The sequence below is a fragment of the Carettochelys insculpta genome, chromosome 4, assembly GCF_033958435.1.
Source record: "Carettochelys insculpta isolate YL-2023 chromosome 4, ASM3395843v1, whole genome shotgun sequence".
Classification (NCBI taxonomy): domain Eukaryota; kingdom Metazoa; phylum Chordata; order Testudines; family Carettochelyidae; genus Carettochelys; species Carettochelys insculpta.
In genome coordinates this window covers 69,475,452-69,502,555 of record NC_134140.1, presented here as the reverse complement: position 1 = coordinate 69,502,555, position 27,104 = coordinate 69,475,452, and the positions used below count along the sequence as shown (strand labels likewise).

The 27,104-nt window shown below is 45.5% G+C and overlaps 1 protein-coding gene across 1 annotated transcript; it reads right to left on the bottom strand.

The window, feature by feature from the left end:
- Positions 1–333: 333 nt before the first annotated feature.
- LOC142012068 (kynurenine/alpha-aminoadipate aminotransferase, mitochondrial-like) lies at positions 334–26,842 on the bottom strand. The gene is made up of 17 exons (XM_074991867.1): positions 26,808–26,842; positions 25,795–25,878; positions 23,528–23,659; positions 22,981–23,096; positions 21,295–21,407; positions 19,201–19,366; positions 15,364–15,496; positions 14,313–14,387; positions 12,637–12,846; positions 11,082–11,147; positions 10,097–10,179; positions 8,751–8,847; positions 7,298–7,359; positions 5,826–5,890; positions 3,774–3,880; positions 1,110–1,211; positions 334–538 (listed from the first exon to the last, which is right to left on the bottom strand). The coding sequence occupies exons 5-17, from the start codon at positions 21,359–21,361 to the stop codon at positions 470–472; spliced, it is 1,302 nt and encodes a 433-aa protein (XP_074847968.1). The 5' UTR covers positions 21,362–21,407; positions 22,981–23,096; positions 23,528–23,659; positions 25,795–25,878; positions 26,808–26,842; the 3' UTR covers positions 334–469.
- Positions 26,843–27,104: the final 262 nt, after the last annotated feature.

Below are 27,104 nucleotides of genomic sequence, written 5' to 3'. Positions count from 1 at the left end.
GTGACAGGCAGAAACCCACCTATTAAAAATAAAATCAAATTCATTATGCACGTGCAGTGTCTGAGAAGAAAGGGAAGTGATGGTCTAGTGGTCAGAGCCTGGGGATGGAATAGGGCTGTCAGGAGCTTTAGAATTCTAAATGGTGTTTGTTCTTCAATTCTATGCTTCTTTTTCATGCCTCAGTCAGTGGGGATAAGTTATTTCTCTAGCTCTCAGAAATCACAATTAAATGGTTAATATTTACACAGGGCTCTGAAAATATAATCATCATCATCATCATCATCATCACATATGCCAATGTGCTAATTGTTGTCAGGTATCATGTCTCCTCATAGCATTTTGGCAAATTTGCCCAGTAAGAATAAAATTAAAAGTTATGTGTAGTTACAGAGAGTGGGAACAAAATCATGCCTTTAGACTTTATAGGTGAAATTAGACACAATTTCTAAATGTCAATGAATATGCATTTCTAAAGTGTCAATTTGCCTTGATCCTTTTCGACAATTTCCTTGATAAGCTCAGCCAGAATTTGGAAAGCCTGCAATGAAAAGAAGAAGGGGAAAAAAAAAGGGGGGGGGGTTTGAGCTGACGTAGTACTGATAGCAATTGCTAATGCAGAGATCACTGATATCAAACTGTTGATCCCTTTATTTTACAGATCTTCCATGTACATTTTGTGCTGCAAGGCATTTTAGCAATATTTCACAAAGCGTGTGTGTGTGTGTGTGTGTGTATATATACACAGCACACTTTCCTGACCGCTGCACACCGCTTTAAGAATTTGGCCTTCAAGGCATATCTGGATTTCACCAGTTTGCTATGGCTTGGTAAGCTGGTACTTTTGCCTTATGGTCACTATCTCATGCTTCAGAATTTAAGCAATAATGCAATTCTAAATATCAGACAACATATTTTCATAGTTAGTGAACCATTTGCTCAGTGATAATTTAGTGAGGTTGTTCTATAGTAAACAATACACCAGCCAGTGAAGAGCAAGAGAGAGGGAGATATATGCCACTACTCCAATAGACACAACAAATTCACATGAGTATTACAATCTGATCAAGTCAGTCATCTCAGTGATGCACAACAGCACAAGTTACACTCACCTTGTCCATCTGGTTGGGAGAAGCAAAAGAATAGGAACACCTGACCCAGGGACTAGGTGCTGAGCTATCAACATCAAATGCTCGTCCAGGGATCAAAGACACCTAAGACAGATGTTAATATGTTGAATGCAAGGAAGTTTGAGAAGATGGCACATAAAATATGATTATTATACTATCTTGTGTCAGAAAATGTTCATATTTATACAGGTTGAACCTCTCTAGTCTGACACACTCTGGTCCAGCAACACCTATGACCCAGCATGATTCTAGTGAGCTGGATGTCCACTTATAATGGGTCTGGCTAAATTTCTCACAGTTCCATATAGCTTGTTTGTAGCCACAAGTCCTGGCTCTCAGTGTTCTGTGCTGTTATTTAGCTCTGTCATGATCATGAAGGTTAGCCAGCAGCCTGGGAGTAAAAGGATTAACCTCCTTAGCCAGGTGGGGTTGGTCTATGGGAATGTAGGTAAGAATTGAATTTTTTGGCTCCTCCCTTTTTCTGTCTTCTGTTTTTTTTTCTTCTTTCCAGCCATGAGGGAGACAGACACAGAATATCTCCCTCCAAGAACAGGCCCCCCAATCTTCTGTAAGTAGGGTAAAATTTAGATAAGTCCATTAGTCTTTATTGTTTTACGGTTTGGGTAGTGGATCTGATGTCTGTGCACTTTTTAGAAATGTCCTTTTACTCTCCTTGTAGCTAAGTTCTAGGCCCATGGTGGAGACTCCCCATGTGTTTTACTTTGTGACTCTTCCATCTAGTCATGGGGCTTGCAATATGAATATTGTTGTAATAATAAAATTTCTCTCTTTTTCTTTGTATTAACCTGGTATTGGTTAATGTTTGTGTCCTGGTTTTTACTTTTGGGGCTGAGATTTCCCAAGTAGTCTCGCCCTGGTTTCCTTATTATTACTTGGGTGGTGGCAGCGAATGTTATCCCCAAAATCTAAGGGATTTTAGGATTTTGGGAGGGGAGTTTATACCAAAACCAGGTGGATAAGGTTTTGGAGGTACTTTTGCTGGCCACCACTTCTGCATTTATCTTGCTAGAGTGGGGAAGGAGCCATGACAAGCTCTTATTTACCCCAAAATATTTTCTAAGAGCCCAGTAAGCAGGGGAAATGTTAGTAATGCTGCTAGACAATATTAACCTCCTGTGGTCCATCAAATTCTCTTGTTTGGCACTGGTCAGGTCCCGAGGGTGCCAGACTAGAGAGGTTCAACCTGTACCAGGTTTATCTAATTTTAGACATAGCTAATAGGCAGAACAATCCCATGACTATTATCAGATTCAGGAATTCTTTGCTTCATTATCTAATAAGTAAAATCCAAGGGCCATGTTCAGCCTGCAGTGAAGGAATATAGCTCCCATAGGAGAGGAGTCTACAGGCCAAATATAGTGGAGAGAGAAATAATGATGTAAATTATATGTCAGATGCAAGTTAGTCAGAAAATGGATAGTTATTAAGTTTAATGCGTCCTAAACTCTGACTTGTACTGACCTGGTATTTAGCAGGCCTGCAAACTGAAAAACTTACTTCTCTAAGTTGAAAAAAGTGGGAGAGGAGGAAGTAGACTAGCCATGAATTGTAGCTACGTCCACAACATTCCTGTAGTCAAATTAATGTATGAGTAACTAATCATTCTCATTGACTTAATTGAAAAAGCTGTCTTCTTGGGCCAGAAGTTGAACTTGGCCCCAACAGAATTTGGAATTAGAAATATCACCCATTTTTTTTACTAGCTTCTGAAATGACCATTTACAACAGTATAGCACCATTTACAACACTGGCGAATTTCATCTAGTGTTTCATGGAGGTGGCATTAGTGCTCTCTTTACAGGGGAGGAAGTGGGAATAGGAGGGGGCTGCATAAAATGCAGGGCTATATGACAAAATAGTTGTAGAGCAGAATGGACGGTTGGCCTTAAAGACATAGGTTTCATCCATGTGATTGTAAAGTGACCCACATTTGTCATGAGGACTTGGTACAATTTTGCATTGGAAGAAAATTAACATTGATCACAAGAATATTGGGCTCCTGTAAAAAATGACAAGCTAGTTGTTTAACTTAGAGTAACTGCAGCTAAACTATGTCTTGGAGTGGGCAACCAGGACTGCAAAGCTGTGTAGGGGGCAGGAGAGCTGGGGCTGGGGAGCAGGGGTCAGGGAGCTGGCAGCCTGGGAGCTGTGGCCATGGCCAGGGAGATGGATGGATGGCTGGGGCAGTGGAAGCCAGGGAGACAGCAGCAGGGGGCACTGTGGCTGGGGCTGGTATTGGGAAGCAAGCAGCTGGGGAATCAGTGACCCATGGATGTGGCCAGGAATGTGAAACCAGAGGCACGTGGGAAACTGGTGACTGGGAACCATGGGCAGAGCCAGGTAGTCGAAGAAAACTGGGAAGTGGCATGGGTGATGGAAGGGGAGCCCAGGAGTTGGGTTTGGAGGCCAGCAGGAGAACTTAGACCTCTACTGGTCTGGCAAAATCCCTGGTCCAGGCCCACTCAGGTCCCGAGGGTGCTGGACTGCCAAGGTTCAATCTGTATCCATTTTGTATCCACACAGGGCTCTACTAATTCAGCAACAAACTAAGAGCTAACAGGAATCCATTCCAAATAAAGTTTAAGGTACTTTAAAACCATTTCCCATTATTAGTTTTTTTCTTACCCCTTTCTTGAGAGTATCTTCCATAAGCATCTTGTGTGTATCAGAAATTCCCTTAATCTTAATCCACAAAAATATTCCAGCTTTAGGGATGTACCACTCTGCCAAACCTGCAGATAAAAGATGGACATTGAATAAAAATATATCTTGCATCTGCAATGAAAAACACCAAAATGGGAATATTGCCATTGATAGCAATAGGGGCAGCATTTCAGCCAGACTGTGTCTTCACTTGCATTACTCTTTCGAAAGAGGCATGCCAATGAGGTGAATCAGAAATGCAAATGAGGTGCAGATTTACATATCGGGCACCTCATTTGAATGTTCTTTCAAAAGAGCTTCCTTCAAAAGAAGAAAAGCAGTGCTGACATGGCTCTTCCGAAAGTAAACCCCATCTTCGAAAGAACCCTTCTTCCCTTTTATTAATGGAAAGAAGGGTTCTTTTGAAGTTTACTTTCGAAAGAGCCACGTCGACACTGCTTTTCTTCTTTCAAAAGAATATGCAAATGAGGCACTAGGTATGTAAATCTGCACCTCATTTGCATTTTTGATTTCCCTCATTTGTATGGCTCTTTCGAAAGAGGAATGCAAGTTTAGACAGTGCCCCATATTATTATATGGAGTCTACTCCATTAGCTTTTTTTGAAGCACTGATTTGCATAAAGATATTAGCCTTCTTTAGGGTTACCATATACAAAAAGAGGACACCCCGGTATCATCTACCAACTTATGCTTTATTAATGTTAAAGTATACGTAGTACATTAATACAATGTGAGGTGGTAGATACTGATACAGATACACTCCCTCTCAAGGGTGTCCTCATTTTTGAATGGTCAAATATGGTGGACCTAGCCTCCTTGATCCTTTATGAAGGTATCCAAGCAGTTCATGTTTCATGTCTTTCCTTGGGGTAAATCTATAGTTTCTAATTAGTAAATGTTCCAGGTAAGTCAGATACTCAATTCAATTTACTTTAACTCAAATAATATTTGACAACTTAACAGTAATAGAAAACCATAAAATAAATTAAAGGTTAGTTAAACACAAGCATGTGACAGATGAATATAATGTAGAGTATCAGGAGATTGGCACTAAAGCTATGTGACTTAACAGTGCAGTGGCAGTCACCATAGCCTCTTACCCTGTAAATACCATCTCTAGAATGATGTGCCCTTCCAGAAGAAAGAGTCCTCACAGAGGCTACATGTACCCTAGGGAGAAACTTCAAAATGGCCATGCTAATGGCCAAATCAGAGAATACTGATGAGGCGCTGAAATGATTATTCAGTGCCTCATTAGCATGCTGCTCGCTGCAGCTTATTGAAAATGCTGCATTTTGCTCACGCACGGCTCATGTACACAGGGGTCCTATCTGAAAGGACCCCACAAACATCGAAATCCCCTTATTCCTATCAGATGCTTATCTAACCTGTTCTTAAAACCCTTCAGTGACAGATTCCACATCCTCCCCACGTAATTTGAGCTGGTGCTTCCCCTCCTCCCCACAGGCTGGCTTCCCATGTAATCTTACTAATTCTGAATTGACTATCATCTGCCTTTTTGGAGTGCATTGGGTTTATTCTGCTGTTTTTCCTCTGACCATTCTGTAGATTCTTGAACTCTGCCATTTCTTGATTACTTTCACCCAAACTGTTGTCCACGTTCAAAATATCAACCAGTTACACCTTATTTGTCAGAATCAAATCTAGAGCAGTTTTGTCCCTACTCACTTGCTCCACTATCTATAACAACAAGTTGTCTCCAATGCATTCTAAGAACTTTTGGAATACTCTGTGCCCTGCTGTATTGTTTCCTCAACATACCTTTGTATAGTTCAAATTCCTGATCAACACCAACTCCTGTGCTTTGGGTGGTTTTCTTAGTTGTTTTAAAAAAGCTCCTTTCACCAATGCCTGGTTAGGTGGTCTAGAGTAGACTCCCTACCATGACATCACCCTTGGCCACTTGGGTAATATAATTATCCCCTGAAAGAATTACTACCTGGGAGTTCCTGCTTTTTTGTCTGTTCATGAGTGTGTGTTGCAGTCACTGACCTTTTAACCATTTGTCTGCTGCTGCAAGCATTGCATCTCTCCGGCTCCTGTAGAACTCCATTGTCCTGAAAGCAGACATGTACATTATTTTGAAGAACAGTGAGGACATGAGTCAGTCACACTGTTATTAAATGCTACCTTGTATGTCACTCAGAAACAATAAAACTGGAACTCAGTGGTGAGTGCTATTCTGGGTTGCTCTGGCTAGCCGTCTGGTTTTCTACATATGTTTTTATTTTTTTATGTAATTAAATAAATTACCTAACAAAGATAAGTAAGGGTGGAGGAACTGTAAAGTTTGACTCCCAACCACCATGAGTTTGAACATTTTACATGGATATTATTTGTTATCCACTTTACCTAAGAAAGAGAATGAAACAAGGAGCAGATAGAAAAACCAGTAGAAAAATACTGGTGAGCAACTAAGCAATGAGCAAGTAATGAGAAAGAGAGACATTGAGTAGTGGACTTTCTAAAATGGAAAAAATAACAGTAGCAGATACATTGTACAACCCATAGGGGCATAATCCTGTGGGAAGGAACACTCTTCTGTGTCCTATCTACGGCCTTATCCAACATGCTCTGAAGACAACATGATTTGTTCCATTGACTTTAACAGGTTGTAACAGAGTCAGGCAGGCAGACCCTGCTAGGAAGTGGGGAAAAGAACCTCAGACTGTCAGCCTGAGCTAGGAAGCAGCTAGAGCAGCAATGCAAGTGAAAAGCACTGCTGTCAAGTAATAGGAGCCAGATGATCTGATTGCCTGTGTGCTGTTAAGGGTTTAAAAACCCTCCCAATGAAGCAAGCAGGAGGAGATTGTGAGAGGAGCTGGATGAGATTAGAAAGCAGTTAGGAAGAAGACTAGACTGATAAGGAGTGGGGGGAGTGCTTGTAAAGACAGCCAGGAAGGGAAGAGAACCTGGGCTCCCCTCCCTCAGCAAGGCTGACAGACCTGGCTATGACTAGGGGAGAGAAAGGGACTGACCAATGGGCCAGAACAACAGAGGTGGGAGCAGCCTAAACCCTCCAACCAGGGGGAGAAGTGTAAGAGCCAAGTAGGGCAAGGGGCACCTTGTCACAGGGTCATGAAGTAGACCTATATAATATAAAATGAGCTTTAGCCAGAGAAACTTTTTTTCAAGTCTCATGAAAGGTTCATATATCAGAACACGATGCCAAGGATTAGTGGGCCATTGCCTTCAACAAATACAGCTCAGAATTTTTCTTTTTTGTGGACTGATCAAAAAATGAGCTTCAGAGTGGTTAGTGGAGCTAGTACAGACTTTAATAATAGTATGTAGCATTTTTTAAACCTTGGTTCTCAGGCAACTTTGCAAGGGTAGGAATATTATTCTCATATTTAGATGAGAAAACTGAGGCACAGAATTTAAGTGGTTTCCCCCAGCCGCCTCAGAGAATAGAACCGAGCTATGAAATAAAAAGATACACCTTAACTGAAGTACCATATTACCTGTCTGCGTGCTCCAGGAAGCCCTTTTGTCCCCATTTGTGAAAAAGTTCTAATGTTGCGATCTAGAGAAGAAAACAGCAAAGTTAATGTCATAACCAGTCCTGGAAAGCCCACCGAATTCAGTGGGAGTCCCTGCGAAGATTCCAAAAGTGTACTGAGCTTATAGTCATGCACTATTCAGAATGGTCCTGTTTTCCACCAGTGATACTGAATGAAATGACAGCGTCAGATTCTGCTCTCCAGGACATACATTGTATGGGTATAACGGAGAGCAGAACTCAGCCCTTGAGGTGAGAGGTCCTGTGCCTAAAGCAGAGGATTAAGGGTGAGGTGATCAGGATTCTAATCTCACCTACAGGTTGCACCTCCCTTATCCTGCACGCTTGGGACCTGATAGGTCCCAAACAAGGGAATTTGCCACATGAGTGGAGGTCCGTGACTTCTCCAGCCAAGCTCCAGGGCTGCTGCAGCCCCGGCCTTGAGTCCCCCTTCCTGGGACTCTGATCCCAGCCCAGCCTCACACGGGATGCCACAGGGCTCCAGCCAGACCTTGCCCTTCCACAGGGCAGTGGGGGCTCCAGCTCCCAGTTCAATAGCAGCCTCCTGGCCCCTGCCACTGCGGGACAGATGGGGGCTGCAGCTCCCAGCTACAGCGGCCTCCAGGCCCCTATGCTGCCAGAGCTCTCCTGCTCCTGCATCAGCCTGCTACTCGCTCATCTGGTAACATCCATGGTTGAATGTTGCTGGATGACCAAGTACCAGATTTTAGAGGTGCAACCTGTAGTACTACATGTCTTATGCCAGGGAGCCAATAGACTTTTTGGGCCCTGGGCAAATTAGGGTAGGCTTGACTCTGTGCTCCTAGGTGGGACCAGGCCTCAGGGAGAAGGGGCAGCTAGCCCTCAGAGCCACTCCAGGTGTGCCGCATATGGCGCTCTAGTGGCTATTTAAAGGGTCCGGGGTACCAGCCATCACTACTGCTGTGGGAGCAGTAGGGGCCAGAGCCCCAGACCCTTTTGTATCACTGGGTCCTGGGGCAATTTTCTGCTTTACCCACCTACATCGGTGGGCCTGGTCTTACACAACCTTGGTCAAGTTACTACAGCTTTTCTGCACCTTAATTTATAATCTTTAGGATATAGCTGGTAGAAGTCATGTTGTTGCGGTCGAATGCATGACTCTTTGTATGAAGATCCTCTGTTGCAAAGTGCTTGGTATGGCACTCATCACTTTGTATGCCTATATACAGCTGAACCGTGTCATTCCTGACTCCAAGCACAGCATGATGGACGCTTTATTGATGAGTGCATACCTGAGAAGCCCACCATGTAGACTCATTTCCATCTATATGGGTGCTTTTCTGCTCATTGTCTTGCTTTGCTGTATACAGAGCAGGATCAAGCAGTTAGTTTTTAAAAACATTCCAGTCATATAGCAGTGCAATGGCACTTGCCTGTGCAAGAGTGCAGACATTCATCGTAGAACACTGCGAATGTAGAATAATTCTGTCAATAAGAGGTCTGGGGCCTGTTAAAAAGCCTAGTCTCAGCCTATGAGGGAAAAAAAACATTAATACAAACATTACTGATTTTTGTTACATGGATTCAACGTAATTTCTTAGTATCTGACCAATCACTTAATTTGTGGTCCATAAATCTTGACCAAATCCAATTGTTCAATTGTATTATGCAATGTGTAAAGTAGCTTGGCTTTGATTTGATATACTTGTAATCAGCACAAAATAAAATGCCATACAAAAAATTAGATCTACATAGGGATAGAATTTAAGACTCTTTGGGCTTGTCTACGCTGCCTCTCTACTTTGAAGGGAGGATGGTAAGCAGGGTGTTGGGAATTTATTAATGAGGTGCTGCGGTGCATATGCAGCACTTCATTAAGCAAATCCCGCCCCAGCGGCAACTCCAAAGTGTTAAACTTCGAAGTTCCGGCTCGCGTGTAGCCACGGCTCATCTGCTGGTACTTCAAAGTGCCTGGGCAACTTTGAAGTCCCTTTACTCCTCAAAATTTTGAGGAGTAAAGGGACTTTGAAGTATCCTGGGCACTTGGACGTACTTGCAGGTGAGCCACGGCTACACGCGAGCTGGCACTTTGAAGTTTAACATTTTGAAGTTACTGCAGGGAGGAATTTGCTTAATGAAGTGCTGCATGTGCACTGCAGCACCTCATTAATAATCTGCCAACACCCTGCTTACCATCCTCCCTTCAAAGTAGAGAGCTAGTGTAGACAAGCCCTTTGACAAGCTGAAGGACAATGTCTCCTGAGAGCACATGTGCAGGTTAACTGATAAACAGCTGATTGAGAACAGAGAGTTCCCAAAACAACAGACTCATTTGCAGAGTTAAAGCACTGACAGGGTACTCCTTGCTGGCCATCCAAAGCTCAGCCATGAAAGAACAGATCCTATTGTATCCCAAGGAATTTGGAGAGGGAAAAAAGTGTCAAAATTATGTTTATGACAAACAGAGAAAAAGTTTCAGCCTAAAGAATGCTCCCTAGGGTTTGGCACTGCTAAGAAAATATAAGCAAGGGCATGGCAGTGAAACACAGTTATCCATTTGTGCTTGAGGGCACTGCCATGAGCTGCTGATCCTCAGATGAGCTTTATGGCATTGGCATTCACAAAGTTTGCTTTACCGTATGTGACATTCTAGTTTCAAAATAGTTTTGCAGGAATAAAAGTAAGAGATGAGGGTCTTTCTAATCAGAGCTGCATAGAGGGAATGATAACGCTTTGGTGTAATAACGCATATGAGACATCATTTGCAAATTGGACTTACCCAGGAGAGAGAATTTTAGAAAAACTGTCAGCTCTGATCACTCGACCATCAACATCCATTGACAGAAATGTTGGTGCATTTGGCTTTAAAGACACAAAAAAGTACTTTTGTGGTCCTTATTTTACTGAGAGGTAGACATTTATAATGGCAAAATATCACTCTTTTCTCAACAAGAGAACAAAATACTCTGGACTACATTGTGACTGGCCTTATGACAATGAGCACAGCAAGCAACCTCTTTCTCCTTGTGTCCGTCCCTGTGCAGGGGCCAGTACAAAGTGATTAGGAAGAGCAGCCACCATACTAAGCTAGAGCAAGCAGTGGCATAAAGTCTCCACAAAGGACTGGGGAACAGCAGGATAAGAGCAGTACCTCGGAGGAATCTAGGTTGATCATTCTCCTCCACACTGCTTTAGCCAATAGTTGTGGTTGTGTCTGGTTGTACTTTGCATCTTATTCAAGCGTGGAGGAGCTCCCACTGTAGACTGTGCTTCACTGATGTGACTGCTATGAACTAAATCTTCCTTAGCCAGGGACTTGGCAGGATACCTTAAGATAGCACTGTATCCATTTGTATATGAACACACGTATCACACCTGTACTGTTGAAGTACAAACACCCATGTACACGCAAGCAGCTCTAATACCAACATGTGTGCAAGGTTGTTTTATGTACAAAGCTGGATTGACATAAAGGCAAATGGGTTTCAAGGATGCACATTCTAACATTAGCAAGCACTTGTTCGACTACTTTAAGGTGCTTGCATGCATTCACCCCAACTTTCCTGTCATGCTAAAGAAAGTTTAAGGTGAGTCATGTGTTTGGCTTCTGCCAGACCATATGTAAAATGCAACATGTTTGATTGCTGGGCACAGTAGTCATGTAAATACTGTTATTTAATCTTAGACAGTTGAAAATGCATTTCTCCTTGCCAAAGTGGAAATGTGTGTGACAGGAATACAAAGAAACACAAGTGATAAATTACCTTTTCAAACTGAAAAAAATAATATGGATCATCTTCTATTATAAGGAAATCATAATATCTTGCAAGCTGAAAAGAGGCCAAAGTGGTTAAAAAAAAAAAAAAAGAGGCATGAGTCTTGAAAACTGACAATTATTTCCTGCAATTATTATGTGATCCTATTTTATTATACAGCAGAAATAAAGTGATCATGGAAAACAGGGTAAGTGATTGAGTGGCTAGCTGGGGCTATTATTATCTGGACCAACAGGTTTAGGCCATGAAAAGGACCACATAGGATGACAAAGAACAGAAATAGACACATCTGCAGCTCAGGTCTTTTATAATTGTAGTAAACCCAGAATCAACATACTATCTTGGGAAAATATTCTAGTTCTGTATTATAAAATCAGTTAATAGCAAACAGAATACATTCATCCCTCGCTTAACGAGTACTTGACTTATGAGTGCTCGCTAAAATGAGGGAGACACATGGGTATCAATGTTCACTAGATGAGTGAACTTCCCCCGCTAATACAAGCGAGCCAGCCGCTGGCAGGGGCTGCGAGACCAGCAGCCCTGCGGCTGGCTCCGCTCCAGCTGCTGGGTCTATGGCAGGACAATGGGGGTGAGGGTGGGGGAGTCTGGCAGCCCCACGGGGTCCCCGGGAGGGGAATGGGCAGTGAGTCCAGCAGCCCCCCCAGCTGGCTGCGCTCTAGCTGCTGGATCCCCGGTGGGGGGGCGGAGAGACTGGCAGCCCTGTGGCTGACTGCATTCCAGCTGCGGGGTCACTGACAGGGGGTGGAGGGGTGAGTTTGGCAGCCCTGCCGGGTCCCCAGTAGGGGGAGTGGAGTAGACAGCCTGGCAGCCCTGCAGCTGGCTCTGCTCCAGCCACAGGGTTCCCCCAGGGCGGGGAAGTCAGGCAGCCCTGTGGCTGGATCTGCAGGGTCCCGGGGAGAGGGGGAGTGGCGGCGACAGTGGCAGGCGGGGTCCCTGGACAGGGCACGGGAAGACCTGCAGCCCTGGAGCTGTAGCTGAGCCAGCCACAGGGAGACCTGCAGCCTGGCGGCTGGAGCCAAGCTGGCCATGGGGTCCCTGGCTGGGGCACGGAAAAATCCACATCACCCCCCCCTCCAGTCCCAACATTCCCACAGCTCCCTGCACAACCCCCACCCCCCCACAGCCCACTCCCAACACTCACCCCATCCTGTTCTGTTCCAAACCCCCTGCCCCCGCCAGCTACCTCTGGTGCAGCTAGGAGGTACAAGTGGCCACCTCCTCCACCTGAGCTGCCCACAGGTTTTAACCCACTCTACCTCCCACTCGTGGCCCCAAACTGTCCCCAACCTTTACTCCACTCCTAACCCCAGGTTCACTGACTTTTCAAAATCAGTGCCACCTGCTGCCACTCCGAGCACTTGGAACCAATCAGTCTTTTACAAGTATTTTAATGGTAATTTAGTGTCCCTCTTATGAGTTTTCGCCTATGAGCAAAAAGTTAGGAACCAATTGTGCTCGTCTAGCGAGGGAGGAGTGTATTCTCTCTTTATGAAAACTCTGTCAGATTCACACTGAATACCTGATATATCTCCTTTTTGCGATCAGTAGTCATTGTGCTTCCTGATGGATTACTACCATTTGGAATGACGTAGAGGAATTTGGGAAGATTGTTGTTCAGCTTCTTTGCATCTCCTGGTCTCCATCTGGAAAGAATTTCTTGAAGTGCTTTTGGAATAACACCATGCTGGTCAGTAGGGACTTTGATAATGTTGCTGCCCAGTGCTTTCAGCTGTTAATAGAAAGAGCACGCATGTCACACTATCTAGTAGCCCAATCAGCAGTTCAGAAGTCAAAAAAGCCGTTGAACTTCTGTGCTTGCTTCACCAAAATAATTTAAAATTCTGTACCTTCAATTTGATCTGAAATAGGAAATTGTAGAATAACTTCAAACAATCTCAAATGTACATTACAAAAATCACTGATGTGGTTACTCATAAGTATTGTGGAATCCTCAATTTTAGGTTCCAAAACCTCTCTCGCAACACAGTCCATATGTTTATACATACTCCCAATTAATGGGCACACATTGGCTACGTCTACACGTGAAGCCTACATCGAAGTAGCCTATTTTGATGTGGCGACATCGAAATAGGCTATTTCGATGAATAACGTCTACACGTCCTCCAGGGCTGGCAACGTCGATGTTCAACATCCCCCCTGGCCCTCAAACCTGCCATGTGGCTCCAGGTCAAACCCCCCTCCCCCCAACCCTGGTTCAAACACCACATGCACACGATTCCAGCTCAACTCTACCCTTCCACCCCCCCACCTCCCGCAGCCAACCCACCCTAGGTTTAATCCCCCTGCCCCCCTCCCCACAGCCTCAACCCACCACTAGGCTTCAACCTCCCTCGCTGCCTCCCTCAACTCCAGGGCTTACCTTTCAAAAGGAGATCCAGGTACTCCTGCTGCTTCCATGGCTGCAAAATTGTGGAGAGTAAAGGGACTTCGAAGTAGTGCGGGCACTTCAAAGTGCCCACAGCTACATGCATGCTGGCACTTCGAAGTTTGACATGTCAAAGTTGCCACAGGGGAGAATTAGCCTAATGAAGTGCTGCATATTCACCGCTGCACTTCATTAGTAATCTCCCATCACCCAGATTATCATGCCCCCTTTGAAGTTGGGGCAAGTGTAGACCCTGTTGTGCAGTTACAATGTACTATCCTATGTAGCAAAAAGATGTACCAAACGTAGTGTAAAGCATCTTCTTTCTTGTAATTCAACATGTTTTAATGGTTGTATCAACCCCTGAGAATTTACCTTTCTTTAGAAAATAACTGCAATTCAAATGGAAAGGCTGATTAAGATCAATTATTTTAATTGAAGGTTTTCCATTGGGTGATTGAAATTATGATTTAAATCAATTCACCCTGCTTTCATTTATAAAAATCTTGGTTACATGTCAGAATTCATACCTTCAAAATCCATTGGCCTTGAACACTATGCGAATACACATACAGCCTTGTACCTAGTAGAGGCCTGAGAGCAAGATGCTTTTCAAAGTGTAACCATGACTACTGAGGTAAACAGATAGGATATTACTGCATTGTATAGATCGCCAGATAGCCATAGATACAACCCACATGTGATGCATACTTAGATCAGTGAGAGAAATTACCTACTGCCTACTTTCCCTCTTCATCATGACTTAAGGAGGAACTTGGCACTGCTTTGCAGACAAAACAAATACTTACTGATAACACAGCCATAGGATAGCTGGGGTCTTCTAAAAGAACATTATCTCCATGATTGACAAGCATATCAAACACCTGCCCAATAAGAATACATTATATTACAGCAGTGTGAGCTTTCCTCCTGAATATTATACACATGGCTACATATTCTGATTGTATTATTTGCAATGATTACATCATGGGCTCACAGTCTTTTCAGAGACCTTTTCATGAGTCTGATTTGTCTTGTCTACTACCAAATTTTGCCTCATTTAAAAAAATTATTGCTGACAAAAATCAGACAAAATACAAGTGTACAGCACACTATTAACTGTAAATAAAATGACTGTAAAAGTAAATTCCTACATTTTCATGTTTACCATATAATTATAAAATCAGTTGGAATACAAATATTGTACTTAACATGTCAGTTAATAGAATATAGGCCAGTATAAACAAGTCATTCTCTGCATGAAATTTTAGTTTGTTCTGACCTGACTGTACTTTTTACATGGTCAAGTATAAAACTAAGCAAATATCTAGTTTAATTGATGTTCTCCCAGAAAGGTATCTGTGTGCTCCCAGAAGTATGCATACCTCTGGCTGTGAGCCACTAGTTTTCATTGGCTACTGCTGAAAATAAGGCAAATACAGATAGATTCAGAGCATGAAATCCTGGCCCCACTGAAGCCAATGAGAATTTTGCCATTGAGTTTTACTAGCGCCAGGATTTCACCCATGTTGTATAATCTCTCCTTGTATAAAAGAGGTATAATAAAGTAGCACTTTGTGCCATTCAAAATTAGTTGCTTAAGTGAAAACATATTCAAATCTTTTGTGCCATTGAACCAAAATCTAACAAATTACAGAATCTAATAAAAAATCGCATTACTTCATACAAGCAGCAGATCTGTGTTTATTAATATTTCAGTGTTAGGTGACAATTACATTACTTAGATGGAGTGAAGAGAATCAACCCAGGGCTATGCTTGTTGTGAGCTAATTATAATTAATAAAGTACATAGTTTATGGAACATATCTGTGACAGTACAGATTCTGTTTTCAGTCTTACTTTAGACAAGCCATCCTGGCTGCCGGTGGTGATGCACATCGCCATTTGGCCCTGATCAGGACAGTACATGGCAGTGGGAGGATTGTGGAGATTCATTTGTAAATCTTTTAGCCAGGCCAACAACTCTGGAATTCTGAAATACAAGTTTAATTTCTTAATTTGTCCACTGTGTACGTAGCACTTTATGAACTACAGAGACCTTTATTCAGTAGCATCTTTTTGTAGCCACCGCATGCAACCATGATTTCTGAACAACCTGTGTGTAACCATTGTTAAATATAAGAGCTTTTAGATTAAATCCTGAAGTGCTTGCTCTAGAGAATGACTCTGCTCCTCCTTACTATCATGATTAGTTCTTACCAGTGGGCTGGTTTTTTTTTTACAGTATGCACCATTATGGCATACCACCAACCCTTTTCAGAGTGGGGCCAGGAGCCGCAGCCCCTGCCAGCTCCACAGCAGCACAGGGGCCAGGAGGCTGCCCGAGGGCTGGGCATCAGAGCCACCACACACTACAGCAGAGCAGGGCTGGGAACCCCTCCAACACCCTTCCAGTAGCCCTAGCCACAGGAATGGGGGGGAGGTGAGGAGCTGTTCTGACTCCTCCTCTTTTAAAAAAAACAAACAAACAACAACAAAAAAAAGTACTGGCTCTTACTCTTCTTATTGGTAGTTCCATCATTGACTTAAATGAGACACAGTGTCACTTAGCCCATGTGACCTGCCACCTGCTCCTTTCAGGGCCTTGCCAGCTGCATCCTGGCCATAGTGGGCCCTACCCGCTTTCCTCCCTGCTGAGTCCAAGCCCGCTACACTCCTTTACCTCCCCATGATCCTGGCCCCATCCCAGCCCTGCTGTGTACCTCACACCCAGGGTGCAAGGGGCTGCCACAGATGCCGTGGGTCACAGCCTGCAACCCCCACAGAGGCTTATGGTCCCCAAGTCCCTTCCAAGTTCAGGTGCCCCACCCCCTCCCAGGCCCCACCACAATGTGTATAATTCCCCCGTACATAGTTCTGAGATTACTGTTCTTGTTTAAAAAGTTCTATGCTATTTATATACATTGTTTATTTTCCCAGCATTCCCCCTGTCCCTCGTTCTTGTGGGGGACAGGGTGAGGGGTGGATGGGTGGGAGGGATTATGATGTTGACAAGGGGGTGGAAAATGCAGCCATATGAGCCTGCAGGGGTTGCCCAAGGAAGGGTCACTGGGGCAGGCAGGTAAAAGCCTCCCAGTGGGCTTCTTGGAGCCAGAGCTCATTGTGTTGGGCCTGATAGTCAGGGGCCATGGCTGGCTGTAATTGGGGCCAGCCTTGGTCATCCGCAGCTGAAGGAAGGTCTCCTCCTTGGCCTTGATGAGGGAGTGGAGGGCACAGCACGTCCCCACGACCTGGGAGACATTGTGCATGCTGACATAAAGGCGAATGAAGAGACAACAGAATCGTGCCTTCAGGCAGCTGAAGGTACACTTGACAGAGTAGCGTGCCATCCGAGGTGACTGTTGAACAGCTCCTGGGTAGGACGGGGTGGCCTGTGTACAGTTGCATGAGCCAGGACTCAAGAGGGTAGGCCACATCACCCACCATACATAGGGGCATGGTGATGTCCCTGAGTGCAAGCTCCCTCTGGGGGATGTAGGTCCCCTCCTCCATCCTCCAGCAGAGGCTTGAATTGCAGAAGACCATGTGGTGGGCCTTGTCTGACCAGCCCATGTAAATGTCTAATGTCCCTGTTGTCCACCAGGGCCTGCAGCACCACCCAGTGTTAGCCCTTCTGGTTGATGTAGCAGCTGGCGCTGTGGTCCGGGGCTTGGATGGTGATATGGGTGCCACTGATCGTGCCAAAGCAGTGGGGGAAACCAAGGGGAGTGAATGTGCGATGGCTGCGCCCAGGTCCTTGAGGCGGGTGAGCCTTCAGAGCAGCACCTAGTTGATCTCTGTCCCCTGCAGGTGATGACAGCAAACAAGCACACTCCTGAGTGTACAGAGGGGTGCCCCTGGCCCCAACAGGGTCCCCTGCCCCTTCCCAGCCCCCTCACTCCCCAGGGTTCTCCAGGCACACACCCACCCCATGAGGCCACCCTGCTGGTAGCAGGCCTGTGTAGGGGTGGGGTGTCACAGTCCCCTGGGGCTCAGCCTCCCCACCCCACCAAATCGCACCCCTGGCCCCAAGGGTCCCCTTTGCCCAGGAGGCTCCTTTCCACTCCCCATGCCAGGCCAGTGAGCAGAGAGTGCCTTACCTTGAGGGTGGCACCAATGGTTGACTTGCCCACCCCGAACTGCTGCCCCATAGAGCAGTAACTGTCTGGGGTAGCGAGCTTCCAAATGGTGATGGCCATGTGCTTCTCTACAGTCAGGATGGGCCACACCTGGGTGGCCTGTATTGGCCAGCAGAGCGAGCCAACTGCAGAACTCCATGAAGTTTTCTTTCTTCATATGGAAATTCTGCAGCCACTGTGTTGTCCCACTTGCTCAGGACCAGCTGGTTCCACCACTCAGAGCTGCACAGATGGCTCCAGAGGCACTAGCTGGCCCCTGGAGGTGGGCACAGCTGGGGCCATGGTGGGTTGGGGGCCCCAAGGACAGGGTTCAGCACTGGAGGAGGGTGGCCAGCAGTCACAAGGGCATCCATGCGGGTCCAGGGCTGCTGTAGGTCCATGGCTCTGAGCGCTGAGCTTCAGGATCACACAAACTTTGCAAAGCTGTGTGCAAGGCAGGCCTGTGTGTGTGCAGGGATGGGGTTGTTTGGGAGAGGTCCTTTAAGGGAGAGCATGGCCAGAGCTCCTGGAATTGCTTGCAAGCCATGCAACCCTGTCCGTGGCATTTTCTGGCCTGTTCCTTCGAGAGAGCAGCCAGGGCTGTGTGGCCACTCTCTTTTGAAAGAGCAGATCAATCTTTTAATCCGCTTTTGGTGTATGGTCATGATATTTTGAAAGAAGATTTTCCGAAAGATCTCTTACAGAAAAATCTTCTTTTGAAAGATTGCCGTAGCGTAGACATAGCCTTAGAGACTGCAGGATCAGTTCTTACTCAGGCAAACATTACTGGATTCAAATGAACCTGTTGTTTCTTATAACAGTTTGCATTTGATGAAGTAGTTAGGGTGCCTTGGATAAGAGTTCAGAGAGGAAAAAACTAAAGTGGGTCATACTTGGAATGAACCTTTTTCCCATGGAAAAAAAAAGGGGGTTAAGGGGCGTGGTTTAAGTTTTCCAAAACAAAAGAAAACTTTCTTCCGAATTATCTGTAAGCAAAATTGGAATGAAGCATATTGTCTCAGGCCAGGTGGGTAATTTCAGTATCTGCCTACATTACCATGCGAGCTGATAGGAAGTGTATTTTTAGACCTATCATGACCCTATTCTTCCTAGTAGGACAGAGTTCCTTGCCAGACTCCACCTTTCAGGATCATCACCATCTCCGCCACTGTCTGAATCCAAATAGAAAAAAAGTCAGAATGTTTTATTCTGTGAAAAGATTCAATATTTTGACTTTTGGTCCCTATTTGCTATGAAAACCTTGAAATATCAGAATTCTCCATAGAACAAAAATGCCATACTTTGATCAGCTCAGTCCTTACAACAGACAAACAGGCTGATGGATCCAATGAAACAATTCAGTTTTCCTTATTGAATACTAGAATATGGAAAAATTATTTGAAAAATAAACAATGACCCAGTTTGTTTTTATGTTTGTTTGTACTGAAGATTAAAATACATCCACTTAAACTCAATCTCTAAGTAAATGAGTATTCCATTAAAAAGATCAGCTCTTTTTATTCAGCTTGGACCAGACACTAAACTGATCACGCAGTGTGACATAGTTTTTGAAGAGTACCCTTCTGTGTCAGAATACTGGAGAGCTCTCTTCATCAATGCCTCCCCAATTTCAATGGTAGTTCCATCTTCAGTAGTGAAAGTTGCTGTTTTAAATGGGAAATAGCTGGGATCTGGGATGCCTCCTGAGATCACGATTACTGGGGGTTTCCTGTGTATCACATTACCTGTAGTGAACATAGGGAAGAAATCATCCACTGGAGATTACACACAGCATGATATAGAGAATACCCTGTTACAGTGTGTCCAACTCTACTTAATAGGTTATAGTCATATGTGGAAGTAAATGTGTTTGTTCTTGATGCACAGTGGTATACATTATTTTCCTGCAAGAACACTTCTCATGTGTTTCTGTAGCTGAGCAATTATCTTCTATAGGCTTTCCTGCCAATAAATGAAAATGTTGTGTTTTGGTGAGGAGCTGTCAAAATGCCAATATTGTGATAGGTTTTGATTAAATTGTCAGCTGTGACTTGGACATGTGTAAAAAATTAGTTATAAAGCATAAGAGATGGGTTGAGTTGTTACATTTAGATCAAGCTTTGAACTTCTGTAAAGACTCAAGGCATCTTAAAAGTCTGGGGGTTGGTACTGTTTCTTTTCTACTAAAAATTGAGACACACAATCTTACTCTTTTAAAGCTGCAAAGGACAACTCTGTGTAAAGGCTGATTTGGGAATGGGACATTTGCATTTAGCAGCTACTGTCTGTTTTAGTAATTTAGCATAAACTTATTTTAAAATAAGCTGTAGGCATCTCTGTGGATTACATATGCTTTGTGAAGCTCCTCAGGTTTCAAGTATGGAAAATGAAGGCTTTAGTACACTGTTACAATTTTTGATGCGTCACTTTAGTAATGAGACTTACTCTATGTACACTGCAAAAAAAAAAAAAAAAAAAACCTAAACTTTTTATAACCTTTCAGTACTTTTTTAGAAAAACAGAAATGGCTTCCTTTTAGTGCAGTTTATTTGGTGGGCGCAAATCAGCCAAATTCTGTGAAATTTAAAGAGACCTTCATTCACAAAAACCACAGTTCCTGAAGTAACAGCAGATATCTCTTACTGTTAACATATATTTATAGAACTGCAGAATGATGAATGAACCTTCCTATTTGTCTGCTTTCAGTCATATTGATTCCACCAGGCTACATCTACACTACAAGCATCTGTCAACAGAGTGCATCTACATGGAAAAGCAGATTGACAGAGCAATCTGCTCTGTCAGCAGAGAAGAGTCAGACTGCCCTGCTCTCTGTCAACAGAACAGCTGACCAGAAGCTCTGTGAACAGGGCTCTTCATTGAGCTGGAAGCCCTCTTTGTTGACGGAAGTGTAGGGCGACCATATGTCCCTGTCCCAAATATGGTACAGGGAGATACAGGTGGGAGGGGTAGCTCCTCCCAGCTCCACCAAACCCTGAACAGACAGGAAACAGGTGGCAGCCGCTGGCACTCCCTGGGAAAGCGGCAGCCACTGGTCCTGTCCCGGAGCCCCAGGGAAGCTGCAGCTGCCAGTGCTCCCTGGGAAAGCAGCAGCCGCTGGCCCTCCTCCAGAGCCCTGGGGAAGCAGCAGCCGCTGGCCCTCCTCCAGAGCCCTGGGGAAGCAGCAGGGATGCGACACCTCCCCATGCACCCGCTGCTTCCCTGAGGCTTGGGGAAGTGACTCCCATCAGCAGCTGCACCTGCGCAGCTGTTGGCAGCAAAGGTCAGCAGGGGGGCAGCCCAAATATGGGACAATGAGTCCCTTTTAAAAAGAAGTAGGGAAGACTTTTTGTGTTCCAAATATGGGACCGTCCCACCTAATACAGGGCAGATGGTCACCCAGAACAAGCATCTACGCTGCACTTCTGTCGACTGAAGCATTATTCCTCAAATTTTTGAGAGATAACACTGTTGGGACAAACACAGGGTTCTGTCAAGACTCTGTTGACGGACCACTTTATGCATGTGGATACTCCCTGAGTTGTATCAGCAGAAGGCCCCTTCTGTCAACACAACCCTGTAGTGTAGGCACAGACTAGGGTTGACTACAGAAAAGAAGTCACTAGTACATGGAAGACATTAATCAGGTAAGATGAAATACTTTTATACTCACTTGCATATCTTAAAATATTTGGCTGTCGTGCTGCACTTACTACTGAGAGAAATCGGGAGTAGTCCATGCTGATACAAGCAATACACTAGTTCTCTGGGTCTGTCACACAGCTGCTGTAGAAAAGGAAACAAATGAAAACGTTCAGTAACTATTGGGTTCATTTACTAAATGCAGTGAATAATAGTGCAATATTAGAGCATGTTTAACATTTGCGAGCATGTCTGGGAAAATGTGGAAGCACTTTTGACATGGTACCATTTAAGGCAGCTTGTACTGCATAAAGGGGACTAGAAGTGCATTCGTCTTTCACAACCTTGTCTTACTAAAAACCACAGCTCATTTTTGCTGTGTTCTGGATGGCAAAATAAAATTAGAACCATCAAAAAAGGCCTGATCCTCTCGCTGCTCCCCATCACAGCTTTCCTTCTTATCTAATATTTGTTTTTCCACTTTGCACTGAAATGCCACCATTACAATACAGCTCTAGAAAAGAGCATGCTAAAGAGCTGTTCTGGAAAAAAAATAATCAAAGTCACTGGAACAGGAAGATAGTAAAAATGATTGGAAAATTATTTAAGTGGCAAATTAGAACAATATAGCAAGTTGGGAATAGGCAGAAGAACTAGAGATAGCAGTGAAAAAGGAACATGTCTTCAGCTGGTGAGGCTCACCCAGTAGGAGTTGAACAAAATTACAGTGAAGACCAGCGTGCTTTTTTAAAACTGTTGTTTGTATATTCCCCTTTGTAAATAATCTGTTGCTGCAGCACTTTGGACAAAGTGAAGTTCTATGTGTTGATCACTACTGGATAGGCAGCCTTTTGTCCAAGGGGACCTATGTCCGAGGACAGTTAGCTGAATGCCATGATAAAGGGTGAAAATCCAGGACTGGGCACAGGTGCTGAACTAGGGGCACCAGGGTTTTCCAGTTTGGTTCACAAGCTCAGAGCACCCCCACTATGAATATTGCTCCAGCAGCCTTGGGGAGTAGAACCCCAGATTAAGTTCCCATTATATCCTCCAGACTTTTTGAAGCAGACTTGGCTCTCAGGTTTACCGCTTGCAATGTCTCATTTCAGACTTGTAAATAGCCCAGAGAACACTGCAAGTCTGCAGGTACCACAGCACCTGCCCTGCTGTTTGCAATCCTTACAATTGACTCCTGCTCTGCAACAGTGAATTAGATTGGAGAGAGAAAAAAAAGACACCTGACAATATAAAAGTTTCTGGCTCCTGCCCCTTTAAGAAGCCCAGGGTCTGCACTGTTCCAAGACAAGCTCTTTGGTGCAAACCTGGTTGCTGGGGAGCTTTGGGGCCCACCGGCTGCTATCAGTCTCTCCGCCCCCGCCCCCTCCCTAACCTGAATTGCAGGGGAGGAGCAGCTGCCGCTGGAGGAGGCTGCTCCCAGACTCACTCCTTTGCAAAGGCGCCGGAGAAAACAGCAGCAGCCTCCAAAGGAGGGGCAGGTACATGGCGAACGCCCCTGGCTCTGGATTTCTACGCGCAGCAGCAGCCGGTGGAGGGGAGAAACAGAGCAGCGGCCCATTGTACCAGGGCGTGCGTGGGGTTTTCTTCTCAACACGCTTCCTTGTTCCCATCCCACGCGCCCCCTCCCCACTTCTCACCAGGGCTCGGAAGATTGGAAAGAAGCGAAGGGCACGGGGTGAAGGCTCTTTTGTCAACTTACTTTCTCCAAACCAAGCAGGCGTGGGAGCAATGAATGTTGCGACCTCTTGGCTGGAGTCTGAAGAGCCGAAGTGCTGACTCTGCACGCTAGAGGCGTGTCTTGAAAATGAAGTAGCCCTGAGGGCGGAGCAAGGGAAGGCCAATTGGGGTGAGCCACCCTCTTCCTCCTCCCCTGCCTTAAGTGGTCGGGGGAAATCCAGTGATAACAGTTTTTAGTTTCTTCTGGCTCCACGTGAGAACTGAGACAGTAACTGGGGAGTGAACTTGGGAAGGATGTCCTGCCCCCAGTCATCCTGCTTCCCAGGGTAAAGTGGGGTCCTTGCCTCCCCCCAGACTTCAACCCCTCTGTTTGAGGTTCTCTTCTCAGGTGCGATATGTGACTGCTCAAATCGGTCAGCAAATTTAGCAAGAAATTCCCCATTTTTGGCTTTTCCCAAACAAACACTGCCTTTGTTCCTCATTAACCAGGTCCAGGAACAGTTCCTGAACCCTTGGCTCACCTCTGCCCTCAAACCTTGTTATCTGTCTCTCCCACTGCAACCACGTACCTAGCAGATCTGCCCAGGTTCCTCAAGTTCTTCCAAAAGAGGGTTCAGGTTGGTGGCTACCCTCTCGATGACTTCTTGGTGGGCCTGTGCATCATCCAGTGTTCCCTGTAAGCTGAACGCTCGGGCAGCTGCCTAGGAGAGATTCGGGTGCTGCCCAAAAGATTAGATGGCCCACAGCCACCCATGGGCAGCATATGTTTCTGTTGGCGGTGCACATCTGCACATGCATTGGAGCACATAACAAAAGTAAATTCCACCCATGGATGGAAAAAATGGAGAGCGCCCTGGAAGGGAGGCTATGCCTCTACCTCCTGTTACATCTGTGGGGTGAGAGCCCTCAAGACTGCTGGTGCCAGAGGCCAATGGTGCCATAGATGTGCAGGCTATGGATCGTGGTACCTGGGATGGCGTGGGAAACACCCACCAGCTCCAGAGGTACTGTTGGGATGGTCAGGCCTGTGGCCACTGAGCAGTCTGGAAACCAGCCTCCAAACACCATCACTGGTGGCAAGAAAGAACTGAGGGTGGAGGGGAGCTGGAGGTTCCCTAATTTGCACAGCATAAGTGTGCCACTCCAGGTGTACCTGCCCTGGCTCTCCTATTAAGCCTATTTTTCTAAGGGAAAATCTCCTGGCACCAGTGCATGTGGCAAGCATAGACACTTCCATTGAATGAACATGAACAAGCACTCAGAGAAGAATTATTGATTTCTGATGGTCTTTTATGTGGTTTTAAACATATAACAAGTACAAAGTGATTCCTTAGTTTGTATTTTTACAAAGAGCTACAGGAATGTGCAGTGAGTTCAGTGAAAATCCAGAGTAACAAGGATGAACATTTTATTCTATGTTGCAGATATAAATTTCTGGGGCTCCTATGAAGCTAATTCTGCACAGTTGGGGTTACAGTGATCAGAGCTATGAATCAGCTGAAAGAAGAGTCAGCTCAACTGTTGATCAACAGAAACTGAAGAGGGTTTCTGGATATACAACCATGGGAACCAGCTCTCCATTGCAGGAGGTAATTTCTTTTTGATAGTAACATCCAAATACAGATTTTAAGGCTACAGTTTTCATAAATAAACGGATTTCTAAAATTAGACTATTAAATCCCTAGCACAGAGGTCGACAACCTGTGGCTTTGCAGTCACGTGAGGCTTTTTAACGAGTCATTTGTAGCCCCGAATGCTGCTGACTCCTCTATGGCTCTCTGTGAGCCCCCTGACAAAAGCCCCGCCCGGGCAAGACCTGGCCACAGATCTGCCTCAGATGGGCTCCCTGCTCTGCTATCAGGTTGCCGACCCCAGAACGTGAGAGAAGTCTGGGAGGGGGAGGGGGCAGTATATGCACCCGAGCCACATGTGGCTCTTTGAAAAATCAAATGCTCTGAGCCGTGAGAGCACCACTCCGCACACATATCCCTCCCCAGTGCTTCGAGGGAGAAACACGTGCCAGTGGTGATGGCAGTGGCGGCTCTGGTAAGTTGCTGGCATTGGATTACAGCCGGGTGGGGGAAGAGGCTGTGGGTGCTTGGCTCTGGAAGAGGGGAGTGGGGATTGGTTTAAAGCATGGGAGGGGGCTGGGGGTGCCTGGCTCTAGATAAGGGAGGGTGTTAGGGTTAAAGAGTGCATGTGTGTGTGTGTGGGGGGGGGTACTTTATAAAAAAAAAAAAAAAAGGGTTGAGAAACACTGGTGTGGGCGGTGGGTTGATGTGAACATTGTTCCTGCCTGCTTAAGAGCCTATCCCGAGGTACAAAGTTTTCTTTTTCTTCATTTGCTCTCCAACCCAGGGTAAAAGAAACTTAAAATTTCTAACTGTTACAAATCATTGTGTACTTTTGAAAATTTCATTAGGTGCCTATCTTCATCTTCAGGCACCTAAATATTCTTGAAAAGTTGGCCTATGTCCCTCCTAGGTCATTTTATTTTTAGTTATTGTCACATTTTTACTTCCACTGAAGCATTCTGGCCATTACCAGGTGGATCTGTGCTCTACCCTGTGAGCTCTGAAGTTCTGAAATACCAAATCCTTCTGTCATGTACAGTGGAACTGTTAAAGTGGAACAGATCAGTGTTCAGTGTAGTCCAGTACCCTACCTACGACAGTGTTTACTACCAGAAGTTTGAGTGTCCCTCAGGGTGTTCCACCTTTAGGTGCATCAGTGCCACTGAGCCCACTGACTGAAGATGTGTGCGTGTAGCTGTGTCACCTCATCCCCGGCTGCCCGCGTGTGTAGGGCACAGGCATGAGACAGCTGTGGAACTTACTGCGCACGTGCGGGCAGCTGGCTCTTTAGTTCTTCTCCAGTCGCCACTGGCTTCAGTCATGAGAGCAGCCCCTCCCTCAGTCGCCTGAAAAAAAAATCAAAAGCAGAACAACTTATTTTTAAATAGCAACTAAATACAGTGGCAGACACAGCTTCTCCCAAGTGGCTCCAGCTGCTTTCAGCGGCTCCGCTTCATAGCGCAGCCAGTCTCGTCAGTTTCACTCATGTTCAGCTCGCGGAGTTTTAACGAGTGCTCAGCCTATGGCCTGTCCATTTCAGTTTCTGACGGACACTCTTTCTGTATATGGTGCCTGGGCCCGCACCACAACACAGACAGCTGCCCACGCTGTAGGAAATTGACAAAACAGTCCAGGAGAGCGAGGCAACAGCAGCTCCGTATCTGTCAGATGGAGATGGCTCTCTGCAACGACTCCCACTTCAGGCACAGCTCACAGGAGGTTGAGACTACTGACAGGGCTTTAACTGTGACAAGCCCTAGATACAAGGGGAAATCCCTTGGAGCTAAGAAGAGGTCTCACTGTACCTCTGGATCTGTATCCCCGGTGGTGAAATTGACCAGCTCCAAGCACCGCGTTGCCACCCTTCCTGCTGTTAAGGGAGCAGCCTCGAGTGCTTTGACAAAAGGCAACAAAGGGAGAGGGCTCATCCCTCGTCAAACAATATGGTGTGGCTCTTTGATACAGCCGCCATCCTGGTACCGCAGAGCAAACCAGGAAAGAAAGCAAAGACCAGCTTCTGCAAACAGTACACTAGTACTGGCAGCTGCTAATGCTGACAAGCCGGCACTGGTAAAGCGTGTGAAAGCGCTTAGAACAGCTACAGCTGCTTCTGTCCTCTTGGTTCTGGCAACAAAGGGGGCCCCGGTACCAATGCCCCCTCTGCCATTTATGCCACAATATACAGCTGCAGGGGAAATCACTGTCACCTCAGTACTGGGCACCCCACGCTTAGCGAAGGCTCTTTGCATAGCTCAAGGCTTTTGCATTCACTCACTCCAGCCTCTGACTCAGCAAGATCCTCTGACTCAGACGATGACATTTCTCCTCAGAGAACAGCAGGGAAATCTTCATCCAAGCCAGTACAAACTCTGCCATGAAGCCTCTAGGGGTTCCACGCCAGTCTGAAGCCTGGGTGAAGGAGGAAGGTTGATCAGATGAGTGATGACGAGCTGATCATAAAACAATACGAATGAAATCTGATGCCAATATGACTAACTGATAAAAGATGCTGGCTTGAACGTCTCCCACATAAACAAGGTCCGTGATACCAATCCAGTGATCGGGGTTGGGT